Source organism: Columba livia, chromosome 31 (genome assembly GCF_036013475.1).
Source record: "Columba livia isolate bColLiv1 breed racing homer chromosome 31, bColLiv1.pat.W.v2, whole genome shotgun sequence".
Classification (NCBI taxonomy): Eukaryota; Metazoa; Chordata; class Aves; order Columbiformes; family Columbidae; genus Columba; species Columba livia.
In genome coordinates this window covers 499331-514205 of record NC_088632.1, presented here as the reverse complement: position 1 = coordinate 514205, position 14875 = coordinate 499331, and the positions used below count along the sequence as shown (strand labels likewise).

Sequence of the window (14875 nt, the reverse complement as noted above, 5' to 3'; positions counted from 1 at the left end):
CTCTTTTTGGGTTGGCCAACCGCCATTGGTTGTGTGATCCTCGTGGGACTGCATGACGATCATGGGACTGGGTGACCTTTGTTGCTCATCACGTTCTTCATTCCCATTGGCCATCTCCTCTTGCTGGGTTGACTTGAGCGACCATCTTTGTTTGGCAACCCTTGTTGAGTTGACCAACTCCGTTTGGATTGGAGGACCTGGCCACCAACCCTGTGTCCTCAGTGCCACCGCAAGGCCACCGCAGCCCCACATCTTGGTCCTTGAGGTGACCACAAAGTCAATGAGATCGAAAGAATGTTCCCACCAAACATCACAACGTTTTAATTCCTCCCACCATCCCACCCACCATCTCACCAGCTTCGCCAGCTCACCCTGGTTCTACCCCCGCAACGTCCTACCCCGGTGAGCGGTGGAAGGGTGGACATGGTGGGGGGTCCTCTGACCCCCCGCCCCCAGACATCTGGAGGTTGTTGGACCATTGTTAGTTCTCCTTCATGATGTTCTGGATCCACTGGTAGTATCTGCAGACCTTGGTGTAGACACCAGGTCTCTTGGGCTGCCCACATCTCTCCATCCCCCAGGACACGATCCCTTGGAGGGTCCGGTTGCAAACCAGAGGTCCCCCGGAGTCGCCCTATGGAAAGAAGGGGGGTGGTCACCCAACCTTTGGTGGGTCAGCCAACGGTCAACCAATCGTTGTTGGGTCTTGATGGGTTGGTTGTATGACCTCTGTTGAGTTGGGAAACCAACGCTGGGTTGGGCAACCTCTGTTGAGTTGAGCAACCGCCATTGGGTTTGCCAGCCACCATTGGGTTCACCAACCACCATTGGGTTGGGCAACCAATATTGGCTTGGGCAACCAATATTGGCTTGGGCAACCACTATTGGGTTCACCAATCACCATTGGGTTGGCCAACCGCCATTGGGTTCGCCAACCGCCATTGGGTTGGTCAACTGCCATTGGGTTGGCCAACCACCGTTGGGCTGGTCAACCGCCACTGGGTTGGCCAACTGCCATTGGGTTGGCCAACCGCGTGGGATTGGCCAACCACCATTGGGTTGGTCAACCACCACTGGGTTGGCCAACCACTGTTGAGTTAGGCAACCACCGTTGGGTTTGCCAACCACCATTGGGTTCGCCAACTGCCATTGGGTTGGCCAACCGCCATTGGGTTGGCCAACCGCGTGGGATTGGCCAACCACCATTGGGTTGGTCAACCACCATTGGGTTGGTCAACTACCATTGGGTTTGCCAGCCACCGTTGCATTGGCCAACCACCATTGAGTTGGCCAACCACCATTGGGTTGGTCAACCACTGTTGAGTTAGGCAACCACCGTTGGGTTTGCCAACCACCATTGGGTTCGCCAACTGCCATTGGGTTGGTCAACTGCCGTTGGGTTTGCCAACCACCATTGGGTTGGTCAACCACCATTGGGTTGGTCAGCCACCATTGGGTAGGTCAACTCAGAACGATTTGGACAACCCTTCTTTGGCTGAAGACCATCATTGGGTTGGCCAATGATGGTTGATTTGGAGAACCGTTCTTTGGCTGAAGACCATCATTGGGTAGCCGCAGCAGAGTCCCCATTGGCCGTACCTGGCAGGAGTCCCTACCGCCCTGGACGCTCCCGGCGCAGAGCATGTTGTCGGTGATGGAGCCGGGGTAGAACTGGCGGCACTGGGCCGTGGAGAAGATGGTGACGTTGACGCACTGCAAGACGTCCGGGTAAGAGACTGAGACGGGAAACCGAGGTGGGGGAGAGAGAAACCAGAGCAATCGACCCGGAAATCAGCACAAATCCGTTTCCCGACCCAAAATATCCCAACGCCGACACCCGCCCCCCCCCCCCGACCCAAAGTGGTTGTGTCCACCACAGGAACCCACTTGGAGATGATTCTCCAGGTTGGTTTGGGGTGAAATATGAGCTTGAGGAGGACCCAGAGGTCCATATGGGGACCCAGAGGTCCATATGGGGACTCAGGTGTCCAGGAGAGCACCCAGATGTCCATGGGGGGACCCAGAGGTCCATATGGGGACCCAGAGGTCCAGGAGACCACCCAGATGTCCATGAAGGGATCCAGAGGTCTAGGAGAGGATGTGGGTGCACAGGAGGGGACTTGGGAGCTTGAGGAGGACCCAGAGGCCCATAAGGAGACCCAGGTGTGCAGGAGACCACCCAGATATCCATGGGGGGACCCAGAGGTCCAGGAGAGGACCCAGATGTCCAGGAGACCACCCAGAGGTCCAAGAGACCACCCAGATATCCATGGGGGGACCCAGAGGTCCAGGAGAGGACCCGGGTGTGCAGGAGACCACCCAGATATCCATGAGGGGACCCAGAGGTCCAGGAAGGACCCAGAGGTTCAGGATGGGACTTGGGTGTCCAGGAGAAGACCCAGGAACTCGTGAGAGGACCAAGGTGCCAAGGAGATGACCCAGATGTCCAAGGGGGAGACCCAGACCTCCAGGAGAGGCCCCAGACCCCCAAGAGGAGACCCAGAAGGGCCCATTGGTACCTTCAGGGGAGGTGACGGCCCCCCATCCCGAGGTGGTGCAGGTGGTGCCGGGGTCCGGGAGGCAGGAGGCCACGGGGATGGCCTGGATCCTGCTGCTGAGGGTGACGGGCGTCAGGAGCTTGATCATCATGATGTCGTTGTCCTTGGTGGTGGGGTCATAGCCGGGGTGGGGCACCAGCTTCTGCACCATCCTCTGCATCTCACCCGCCTCCCGCGTGTACAGGTTGTGCTTGCCCAGGCGGATGGTGGTGATCCTGGGGAGGGGACACGCATGGGACACGGGGAAAGGACCGAGAGACCACGGGCAACGTGTGGGACATGGGGTCTACAACAGGGCCAGGACACATGTGGGACACGGCATGGCCAACATACGGGACATGGGGTCTACAGCATGGCCAGGACACGTGTGGGACATGGCATGGCCAACGTGTGGGACACCGGGTTTAGAGCATGGCCAGGACACGTGTGGGACATGGCATGGCCAACGTGTGGGACATGGGGTCTACAGCATGGCCAGGACATGGCATGGCCAACATGTGGGACATGGGGTCTACAGCATGGCCAGGACACGTGTGGGACATGGCATGGCCAACATACGGGACACGGGGTCTACAGCATGGCCAGGACACGTGTGGGACATGGCATGGCCAACATACGGGACACGGGGTCTACAGCATGGCCAGGACACGTGTGGGACATGGCATGGCCAACATACGGGACATGGGGTCTACAACATGGCCAGGACACGTGTGGGACACGGCATGGCCAACGTGTAGGACATGGGGTCTACAGCATAACCAGGACATGGCATGGCCAGTGTATGGTCTATGGGGTCTACAGCATGTCCAAGACATGTGTGGGACACAGCATGGCCAACGTGTTGGACATGGGGTCTACAGCATGGCCAGGACACGGCATGGCCAATGTGTGGGACATGAGGTCTACAGCATGGCCAGAACACGTGTGGGACACGGCATGGCCAGTGTGTAGGACATGGGGTCTACAGCATGTCCAAGACATGTGTGGGACACAGCATGGCCAACGTGTAGACTATGGGGTCTACAGCATGGCCAACATGTGGGACACGGCATGACCAACATGTGGTCTATGGGGTCTATAGCATGGCCAGCACACGTGTGGGACACAGCATGGCCAACATGTGATCTATGGGGTCTACAGCATGGCCAAGACACATGTGGGACACGGCATGGCCAACGTGTGGTCTATGGGGTCTACAGCATGGCCAGGACACAGCATGGCCAACGTGTGGGACACATCACGGCCAACACGTGGGACATGGGGTCTACAGTATGGCCAACATGTGGGACACGGCATAGCCAACATGTGGTCTATGGGGTCTACAGCATGGCCAGGACACAGCATGGCCAACATGGGGACATGGCATGGCCAACGTGTGGTCTATGGGGTCTACAGCATGGCCAGGACACAGCATGGCCAACATGGGGACATGGCTTGGCCAACGTGTGGTCTATGGGGTCTACAGCATGGCCAAGACACGTGTGGGACACAGCACGGCCAACATGTGGGACATGGGGTCTACAGCATGGCCAACATGTGGTCTATGTTGTCTACAGCATGGCCAGGACATGGCATGGCCAACGTGTGGGACACATCATGGCCAACACGTGGGACATGGGGTCTATAGCATGGCCAACATGTGGTCTATGGTGTCTACAGCATGGCCAGGACATGGCATGGCCAACGTGTGGGACACATCATGGCCAACACGTGGGACATGGGGTCTACAGCATGACCAACATGTGGTCTACGGTGTCTACAGCATGGCCAGGACATGGCATGGCCAACCTGTGGGACACATCATGGCCAACACGTGGGACATGGGGTCTACAGCATGGCCAACATGTGGTCTATGGTGTCTACAGCATGGCCAGGACACGGAATGGCCAACATGTGGGACACATTATGGCCAACACGTGGGACATGGTGTCTACAGCATGGCCAACATGTGGGACACGGCATAGCCAACATGTGGTCTAATGGGTCTACAGCATGGCCAGGACACAGCATGGCCAATGTGGGGACACGGCATGGCCAATGTGTGGTCTATGGGGTCTACAGCATGGCCAGGACACATCATGGCCAACATGTGGGACATGGGGTCTACAGCATTGCCAACATGTGGATGTGGTCTATGGGGTCTATAGCATGGCCAGGACACGGAATGGCCAACGTGTGGGACACATCATGGCCAACACGTGGGACATGGTGTCTACAGCATGGCCAACATGTGGGACACGGCATAGCCAACATGTGGTCTATGGGGTCTACAGCATGGCCAGGACACAGCATGGCCAACATGGGGACATGGCTTGGCCAACGTGTGGTCTATGGGGTCTACAGCATGGCCAAGACACGTGTGGGACACAGCACGGCCAACATGTGGGACATGGGGTCTACAGCATGGCCAACATGTGGTCTATGTTGTCTACAGCATGGCCAGGACATGGCATGGCCAACGTGTGGGACACATCATGGCCAACACGTGGGACATGGGGTCTATAGCATGGCCAACATGTGGTCTATGGTGTCTACAGCATGGCCAGGACATGGCATGGCCAACGTGTGGGACACATCATGGCCAACACGTGGGACATGGGGTCTACAGCATGACCAACATGTGGTCTACGGTGTCTACAGCATGGCCAGGACATGGCATGGCCAACCTGTGGGACACATCATGGCCAACACGTGGGACATGGGGTCTACAGCATGGCCAACATGTGGTCTATGGTGTCTACAGCATGGCCAGGACACGGAATGGCCAACATGTGGGACACATTATGGCCAACACGTGGGACATGGTGTCTACAGCATGGCCAACATGTGGGACACGGCATAGCCAACATGTGGTCTAATGGGTCTACAGCATGGCCAGGACACAGCATGGCCAATGTGGGGACACGGCATGGCCAATGTGTGGTCTATGGGGTCTACAGCATGGCCAGGACACATCATGGCCAACATGTGGGACATGGGGTCTACAGCATTGCCAACATGTGGATGTGGTCTATGGGGTCTATAGCATGGCCAGGACACGGAATGGCCAACGTGTGGGACACATCATGGCCAACACGTGGGACATGGTGTCTACAGCATGGCCAACATGTGGGACACGGCATAGCCAACATGTGGTCTATGGGGTCTACAGCATGGCCAGGACACAGCATGGCCAACATGGGGACATGGCTTGGCCAACGTGTGGTCTATGGGGTCTACAGCATGGCCAGGACACAGCATGGCCAACGTGGGGACATGGCTTGGCCAACGTGTGGTCTATGGGGTCTACAGCATGGCCAAGACACGTGTGGGACACATCATGGCCAACGTGTGGGACATGGGGTCTACAGCATGGCCAACATGTTGTCTATGTTGTCTACAGCATGGCCAGGACATGGCATGGCCAACGTGTGGGACACAGCATGGCCAACACGTGGGACATGGGGTCTACAGCATGACCAACATGTGGTCTATGGTGTCTACAGCATGGCCAGGACATGGCATGGCCAACGTGTGGGACACATCATGGCCAACACGTGGGACATGGGGTCTACAGCATGGCCAACATGTGGGACACGGCATAGCCAACATGTGGTCTATGGGGTCTACAGCATGGCCAGGACACAGCATGGCCAACATGGGGACATGGCTTGGCCAACGTGTGGTCTATGGGGTCTACAGCATGGCCAAGACACGTGTGGGACACAGCATGGCCAACATGTGGGACATGGGGTCTACAGCATGGCCAACATGTGGTCTACGGTGTCTACAGCATGGCCAGGACATGGCATGGCCAACGTGTGGGACACATCATGGCCAACGTGTGGGACATGGGGTCTACAGCATGGCCAACATGGGGACATGGCATGGCCAACATGTGGTCTATGGGGTCTACAGCATGGCCAGGACACGGCATGGCCAACGTGGGGACATGGCTTGGCCAACGTGTGGTCTATGGGGTCTACAGCATGGCCAAGACACGTGTGGGACACAGCATGGCCAACATGTGGGACATGGGGTCTACAGCATGGCCAGGACACAGCATAGCTAACGTGTGGGACACATCATGGCCAACACGTGGGACATGGGGTCTACAACATGGCCAACATGTGGGACACGGCATAGCCAACATGTGGTCTATGGGGTCTACAGCATGGCCAGGACACAGCATGGCCAACATGGGGACACGGCATAGCCAACATGTGGTCTATGGGGTCTACAGCATGGCCAGGACACAGCATGGCCAACATGGGGACATGGCATAGCCAACATGTGGTCTATGAGGTCTACAGCATGGCCAGGACACGGCATGGCCAACATGGGGACACGGCACGGCCAATGTATGGTCTATGGGGTCTACAGCATGGCCAAGACACGTGTGGGACACGGCATGGCCAACGTGTGGGACATGGGGTCTACAGCACGACCAACATGTGGTCTATGGTGTCTACAGCATGGCCAGGACATGGCATGGCCAACGTGTGGGACACATCATGACCAACACGTGGGACATGGGGTCTACAGCATGGCCAACATGTGGGACTTGGGGTCTACCACACATCCATGCCACGTGTAGACCACAGAGACCCCCCCCATGGCCATGACCCTCACCGGACCACCACACAGGACACGCGTGGGCCATGATGACCATGTCCCGCGTGTCCCCGCCCCACCTGGAGGCCCAAGACCCACGGGAGATGACACGGGTCGCCGTCCTTACCCCGGCGTGGTGCAGTGCGCCGCCGTCACCACCCACTGCCTGTCCACCAGCACGCCGCCGCAGTACAGCTTGTACATGTCCAAGATGGCCGCCTGCCACGGCTGCGAGTGGGGCACGCAGTCCATGCCCCCCACCACACGCGTGTCGCCCCACGCCGAGGACGCTGCAAGGGGACCCAGGACACGCGTGTCAGCGCTGCCACACGCGTGTCAAGGCCACCACATGTGTGTCAAGGCCACCAAATGCGTGTCAAGGCCACCACATGCGTGTCAGCGCCGCCACACGCGTGTCATGGCCACCACACGTGTGTCATGGCCACCAAATGCGTGTCAAGGCCACAACACGCGTGTCAGCGCCGCCACATGCGTGTCAAGGCCACCACACGTGTGTCATGGCCACCAGACGCGTGTCACCGCCACCACATGCGTGTCAAGGCCACCACATGCGTGTCAAGGCCACCACACGCGTGTCAAGGCCACCACACGCGTGTCATGGCCGCCACACGCATGTCACAACCACCACACGTGTGTCACCGCTACCACAGGCGTGTCAGCGCCACCACATGCTTGTCACCGCCACCACACGCGTGTCAAGGCCACCACATGCGTGTCAAGGCCACCACATGCGTGTCAAGGCCACCACATGCGTGTCAAGGCCACCACACGCGTGTCATGGCCGCCACACGCATGTCACAACCACCACACGTGTGTCACCGCTACCACAGGCGTGTCAGCGCCACCACATGCTTGTCACCGCCACCACATGTGTGTCATGGCCACCACACGTGTGTCACCACCGCCACATGCATGTCAGCACCACCACATGCGTGTCATGGCCACCACACGCATGTCACCGCCACCACATGCGTGTCAGCACCACCACACACGTGTCACCGCCACCACACGTGTGTCACCACCACCACACGCGTGTCACCGCCGCCACATGCGTGTCAAGGCCACCACACTTGTGTCAGTGCCACCACATGCGTGTCAAGGCCACCACACGTGTGTCATGGCCACCAGACGCGTGTCACCGCCACCACATGCGTGTCAGCACCACCACATGCGTGTCAAGGCCACCACAGGCATGTCAGCGCCACCACACATGTGTCACGGCCACCACACGCGTGTCACCGCCACCACATGCATGTCAGCACCACCACATGCGTGTCACCGACACCACACGTGTGTCAGCACCACCACACGCATGTCACCACCACCACTACATGCGTGTCAAGGCCACCACATGCATGTCAGCATCACCACAGGTGTCTCAGCGCCACCACACGCGTGTCACGGCCACCACAGGTGTCTCAGCGCCACCACACGCGTGTCACCACCACCACATGTGTGTCACGGCCACCACACATGTGTCACGGCCACCACATGCGTGTCAAGGCCACCACATGCATGTCAGCACCACCACACGCGTGTCAAGGCCACCACATGCGTGTCAAGGCCACCACATGCGTGTCAGCGCCACCACATGCGTGTCAAGGCCACCACATGCGTGTCAAGGCCACCACACGTGTGTCAGCGCCACCACATGTGTCTCAGCGCCACCACACACGTGTCACGGCCACCACATGCGTGTCACCGCCACCACACGCGTGTCACTGCCACCACATGCGTGTCACGGCCACCACACGCGTGTCAAGGCCACCACACGCGTGTCAGCACCACCACATGCGTGTCATGGCCACCACAAGTGTGTCACCGCCACCACTCGCGTGTCACCACCCGTGGACTCACCCGTGGTCACCACCAGGACCAGCGTTCCCAGCACCCTCATGGCTCCCCAGAGGCTGGTGGCCACCATGGCTCGTGTCTCCGTGGCCGCTGTGGGGCAGAGCCGTTAGTCCCCCCCTCGTGTTGGACCCTCTGCCCCACACCCCACTCCAGGAGACCACCCAGAGGTCCATGGGAGGACCCAGAGGTCCAGGAGACCACCCAGATGTCCAAGAGACCACCCAGAGGTCCATGGGGGGATCCAGAGGTCCAAGAGACCACCCAGATGTCCATAAAGGGACCTCGAGGTCCATAAAGGGACCCAGGTGTCCAGGAGACCACCCAGAGGTCCAAAAGACACCAAGATGTCCATGGGGGGACCCTGAGGTCCATGGGGGACCCAAGTGTCCAGGAGACCACCCAGATGTCCATGAGGGGACCCAGATGTCCGGGAGACCACCCAGATATCCATGAGAGGACCCAGAGGTCCATAAGGGGACCCAGAGGTCCAGGAGAGGACCCAGATGTCCGGGAGACCACCCAGATATCCATGGGGGGACCTCGAGGTCCATAAGGAGATCCAGAGGTCCATAAGGGGACCCAGGTGTCCAGGAGACCACCCAGAGGTCCAAAAGACACCAAAATGTCCATGGGGGGACCCAGAGGTCCAAGAGACCACCCAGATGTCCATGGGGGGACCCAGAGATCCATAAGGGGACCCAGGTGTCCAGGAGACCACCCAGAGGTCCAAGAGACCACCCAGATGTCCATGGGGGGACCCAGAGGTCCAAGAGACCACCCAGATATCCATAAAGGGACCTCGAGGTCCATAAGGGGACCCAGGTGTCCAGGAGACCACCCAGAGGTCCAAAAGACACCAAGATGTCCATGGGGGGACCCTGAGGTCCATTGGGGACCCAAGTGTCCAGGAGACCACCCAGATGTCCATGAGGGGACCCAGATGTCCGGGAGACCACCCAGATATCCATGAGAGGACCCAGCGGTCCATAAGGGGACCCAGAGGTCCAGGAGAGGACCCAGAGGTCCAAGAGACCACCCAGATGTCCATGGGGGGACCCAGAGGTCCAAGAAACCACCCAGATATCCATGGGGGGACCCAGAGATCCATAAGGGGACCCAGGTGTCCAGGAGACCACCCAGAGGTCCAAAAGACACCAAGATGTCCATGGGGGGGCCTTGAGGTCCATAAGGGGACCCAGGTGTCCAGGAGAGGACCCAGGTGTCCAGGACAGCACCCAGATGTCCATGGGGGGACCCAGAGGTCCAAAAGACCACCCTAATATCCATAGGGGGACCCAGAGGTCCATAAGGGGACCCAGAGGTCCAAGAGACCACCCAGATGTCCATGGGGGGACCCAGAGGTCCAAGAGACCACCCAGATGTCCATGGGGGGACCTCGAGGTCCATAAGGGGACCCAGGTGTCCAGGAGACCACCCAGAGGTCCAAAAGACACCAAGATGTCCATGGGGGGACCCTGAGGTCCATGGGGGACCCAGGTGTCCAGGAGAGAACCCAGGTGTCCAGGAGACCACCCAGATGTCCATGGGGGGATCCAGAGGTCCAGGAGACCACCCAGATGTCCATGGGGGGACCTCGAGGTCCATAAAGGGACCCAGGTGTCCAGGAGACCACCCAGAGGTCCAAAAGACACCAAGATGTCCATGGGGGGACCTTGAGGTCCATTGGGGACCCAGGTGTCCAGGAGACCACCCAGATGTCCATGGGAGGACCCAGAGGTCCATAAGGGAACCAAAGGTCCAGGAGAGGACCCAGAGGGCCAAGAGACCACCCAGATGTCCATGAGGGGACCCAGATGTCCGGGAGACCACCCAGATATCCATGGGAGGACCCAGAGGTCCATAAGGGGACTCAGAGGTCCAGGAGAGGACCCAGAGGTCCAAGAGCCCACCCAGATGTCCATGGAAGGACCCAGAGGTCCAAGAGACCACCCAGGTGTCCATGAAGGGACCTCGAGGTCCATAAGGGGACCCAGGTGTCCAGGGGACCACCCAGAGGTCCATGGGGGCACCCAGAGTTCCAAGAGACCACCCAGATGTCCATGGAAGGACCCAGAGGTCCATAATGGGACCCAGAGGTCCAGGATGGGACTTGGTTTTTGGGGTTCGCCCCACACCACTTTGGGATCTCCACCCCCAACCTCGGTCCCCTCCACCCCGGGCCACACAATCCGCCCCGTCATCGAGCCCCAGCGATGGTGACATTGTCACCCCGGGTGTCACGGTGACGATGACACAGTCATCGTTAATGAGGCCACTAATTATGGGTTACGCCAGCTCTTCTGCTTCCCCCTCCTTGGCCCGGGGGGGTTGACCTCCCAGAACCTCCCGTTGCCCTTGGATGCCTCCCTGGGGCTGGGGCTGTGGGTCACGGCCCCATGGAGATGTGGGTCACAGCCCCTCCGTGGTTGTGGGTCACGGTTCTTCAAGGCTGTGGGTTGGGGGGACCCTTGGATGTGGGTTGGAAGCGCCCTTAGATATGGGGCGTTGCTCCCCCAAGGTCATTGCTCCCCATAGTTGTGGGTTGTGTCCCCCCATTGCTGTGGGTCGTGGGTCCCCGTAGGTCACCATTCCCCGTGGATGTGGGTCTGGGGTTCCCATGGCTGTGGGTCATGGTTGTCCATGGGGTTGAGTCGCGGTTCCCTGTAGCCATGGGTTGGAGGGACCTTTGAGTCATGGTTTCCCATGGCCGTGGGTCACAGATCCCCGTGGCCGTGGGTCACAGATCCCCCATGGCCATGGGTCACTGGTGGTCATGGCCATGGGGTCACTGGTCCCCATGGAGAAAGGTCGTGGGCCCCATGGAAGTGGGTCAAGGCTCCACGTGAGTGTGGGTCACGGTTCCCATGGCCATGGGTTGGAGCCACCCATGGGTGTGGGGCACCACTCCCTGTGGACGTGTGCCACGGGCCCCACAGATAAGGGCGGGAAATGGGTCCCATGGGTGCTGGTCGTTGCTCCCCATGGAGGTGGGAGGTGGTGGGACCCATGGATGGAGGTGGTGGGACCCAAGGACATGGGAGTTGGGGTCCATGGATGTGGGAGGTGGTGGGACCCATGGATGTGGGAGGTGGTGGGACCCAAGGACATGGGAGGTGGTGGGACCCAAGGACATGGGAGGTGGGACCCATGGATGTGGGAGGTGGTGGGACCCATGGATGGAGGTGGTGGGATCCAAGGACATGGGAGGTGGGGTCCATGGATGTGGGAGGTGGTGGGACCCATGGATGGAGGTGGTGGGACCCAAGGACATGGGAGGTGGTGGGACCCATGGACATGGGAGGTGGTGGGACCCAAGGACATGGGAGGTGGGACCCATGGATGTGGGAGGTGGTGGGACCCATGGATGGAGGTGATGGGACCCAAGGACATGGGAGGTGGTGGGACCCAAGGACATGGGAGGTGGGACCCATGGATGTGGGAGGTGGTGGGACCCATGGATGGAGGTGGTGGGACCCAAGGACATGGGAGGTGGTGGGACCCAAGGACATGGGAGTTGGGGTCCATGGATGTGGGAGGTGGTGGGACCCATGGATGGAGGTGATGGGACCCAAGGACATGGGAGGTGGTGGGACCCAAGGACATGGGAGGTGGGACCCATGGATGTGGGAGGTGGTGGGACCCATGGACATGGGAGGTGGTGGGACCCAAGGACATGGGAGGTGGTGGGACCCATGGATGGAGGTGGTGGGACCCAAGGACATGGGAGGTGGTGGGACCCAAGGACATGGGAGGTGGGACCCATGGATGTGGGAGGTGGTGGGACCCATGGACATGGGAGGTGGTGGGACCCATGGGAGAGGGAGCAAAGCCTGGAGAAGGATGGACAGACAGATGAAGTGACCATGGAGAAGAAAGGATGGCTGGAGAGCTGGGATGAAGGGGTGGAGCCCCGTGAAGAAGGAAGAAAGGTCGGGGATGAGGGACAGAGGGACGGAATGGGGCTGGAGAAGGACAGAGGGACGGACACCAGGGATGGAGAAGGAAGGATGGAGATGATGGAGGAAACTTGGAGAAGAATGGAGACGGAGATGGAAGGATGGAGATGGAAGGATGGAGATGGAAGGATGGAGATGGAAGGATGGAGATGGAAGGATGGAGATGACGGATCAAACCTGGAGAAGGAAGGATGGAGATGGAGATGATGGAGATAGAGATGGAGATGGAGAAGGAAGGATGGAGATGATGGAGATGGAGATGGAGATGGAGATGGAGATGGAGATGGAGATGGAGATGGAGATGGAGATGGAGATGGAGATGGAGATGGAGATGGAGATGGAGGAAACCTGGACAAGGAAGAATGGAGGTGGAGAAGGAAGGAGCTCAAGGACAGAACGACCCCGAAGGACCCACAGACGGACACCAGTGGGTAACAACAACCCCCATGCACCGCCTCCACCGAACCTGCGTGTCCCGCGGGGGGCGGCGGGGGGCGCCCGCCCGGCTCCGTGTCCCGCGTGCCACCCGTGGCTCCCGTGGCCGAGATCCCGCTGGTGGCGGCTTCCGCGTCCCGTCCCCGGCAAACCCGGCGAGCAGGAGCCCAAACCCGGCCCGACCGGCCCCACCGCGCCCGGCGCCGCCCACGGGGGCCGCGGTTTTATACCGGTGCCCGGCCCGCCCGGTGCTGAGCTGGAGGCGTCGTGACCGGCATGGAGACGCCTCCACCCCTAATCCCCCGGCCCCGCCCAGGCTCGCGTCACCATTGGCCGCTCGCCTCGGCCACCGATTGGTCGGGGGGTTCGGTGGCCATGGGGAGGTGATGATTGGGTGGGGAGGTGGCGGTGGTGGGGGGTCTGCCGGTGTTGGGAAGGGGAGGGAGGTGATTGGTTGGTTGTGATGGAGGGGGAGGCGTGAGGTTGGCCAGTCAGATTTGAGAACCTGGACGTACTGGCTGGCCAATCAGATTTGAGAACCTGGACGTACTGGCTGGCCAATCAGATTTGAGAACCTGGACATACTGGCTGGCCAACCAGCTTTGGAGACCAATGCATGCTGGTTGGCCAATCAGCTTTGGAGACCAGGATGTCCTGATTGGCCAATCAGCTTTGGAAACCAACACATACTGGCTGACCAATCAGTTTTGGAGACCAACACATACTGGCTGACCAATCAGCTTTGAAAACCTGGACATACTGGCTGGCCAATCAGCTTTGGAGACCAATGCATGCTGGTTGGCCAATCAGCTTTGAAGACCAGGATGTCCTGATTGGCCAATCGGCTTTGGAAACCAACACATACTGGCTGACCAATCAGCTTTGGAGACCAACATGTGCTGGCTGACCAATCAGCTTTGAAAACCTGGACATACTGGCTGGCCAATCAGCTTTGGAGACCAACATGTGCTGGCTGACCAATCAGCTTTGAAAACCTGGACATACTGGCTGGCCAATCAGCTTTGGAGACCAACATGTGCTGGCTGACCAATCAGCTTTGAAAACCTGGACATACTGGCTGGCCAATCAGCTTTGAGGACCTGGAGATACTGGCTGACCAATCAGCTTTGAAAACCTGGACATACTGGCTGGCCAATCAGCTTTGAGGACCTGGAGATACTGGCTGGCCAATCAGCTTTGGAGACCAACATGTGCCGGCTGGCCAATCAACTTTGAAGACCAGTATGGACTGGTTGGCCAATCAGCTTTGGAGACGAGGATGTCCTCATTGGCCAATCAGCTTTGGAGACCAGGACATACTGGTTGGCCAATGAGTTTTGGAGACCAACATGTGCTGATTGGCCAATCAACTTTGAAGACCAGTATAGACTGGTTGGCCAATCAGCTTTGGAGACCAGGATGTCCTCATTGGCCAATCAGCTTTGGAGACCAGGACAT

At 59.1% G+C, this 14875-nt stretch overlaps 1 protein-coding gene and 1 long non-coding RNA gene across 2 annotated transcripts in view; one reads left to right on the top strand and one right to left on the bottom strand.

The window, feature by feature from the left end:
* Positions 1 to 297: 297 nt before the first annotated feature.
* Positions 298 to 14875, bottom strand: part of LOC102091959 (trypsin-3) — a 35231-nt gene continuing 20653 nt past the window's right edge. Inside the window, exons 6-11 of the mRNA XM_065043970.1 lie at positions 13449 to 13641; positions 9030 to 9116; positions 7279 to 7441; positions 2520 to 2773; positions 1600 to 1736; positions 298 to 634 (exon numbers count right to left, since the gene is read on the bottom strand). Of these exons, the coding sequence (XP_064900042.1) occupies positions 482 to 634; positions 1600 to 1736; positions 2520 to 2773; positions 7279 to 7441; positions 9030 to 9116; positions 13449 to 13641 (987 nt within the window). The 3' untranslated portion in view covers positions 298 to 481. The remainder of the gene's footprint in view (positions 635 to 1599; positions 1737 to 2519; positions 2774 to 7278; positions 7442 to 9029; positions 9117 to 13448; positions 13642 to 14875) is intronic.
* Positions 9125 to 12943, top strand: LOC135576849 (uncharacterized). The gene is made up of 3 exons (XR_010468558.1): positions 9125 to 12042; positions 12115 to 12656; positions 12707 to 12943. It is a non-coding gene; the product is annotated as an uncharacterized LOC135576849 (long non-coding RNA).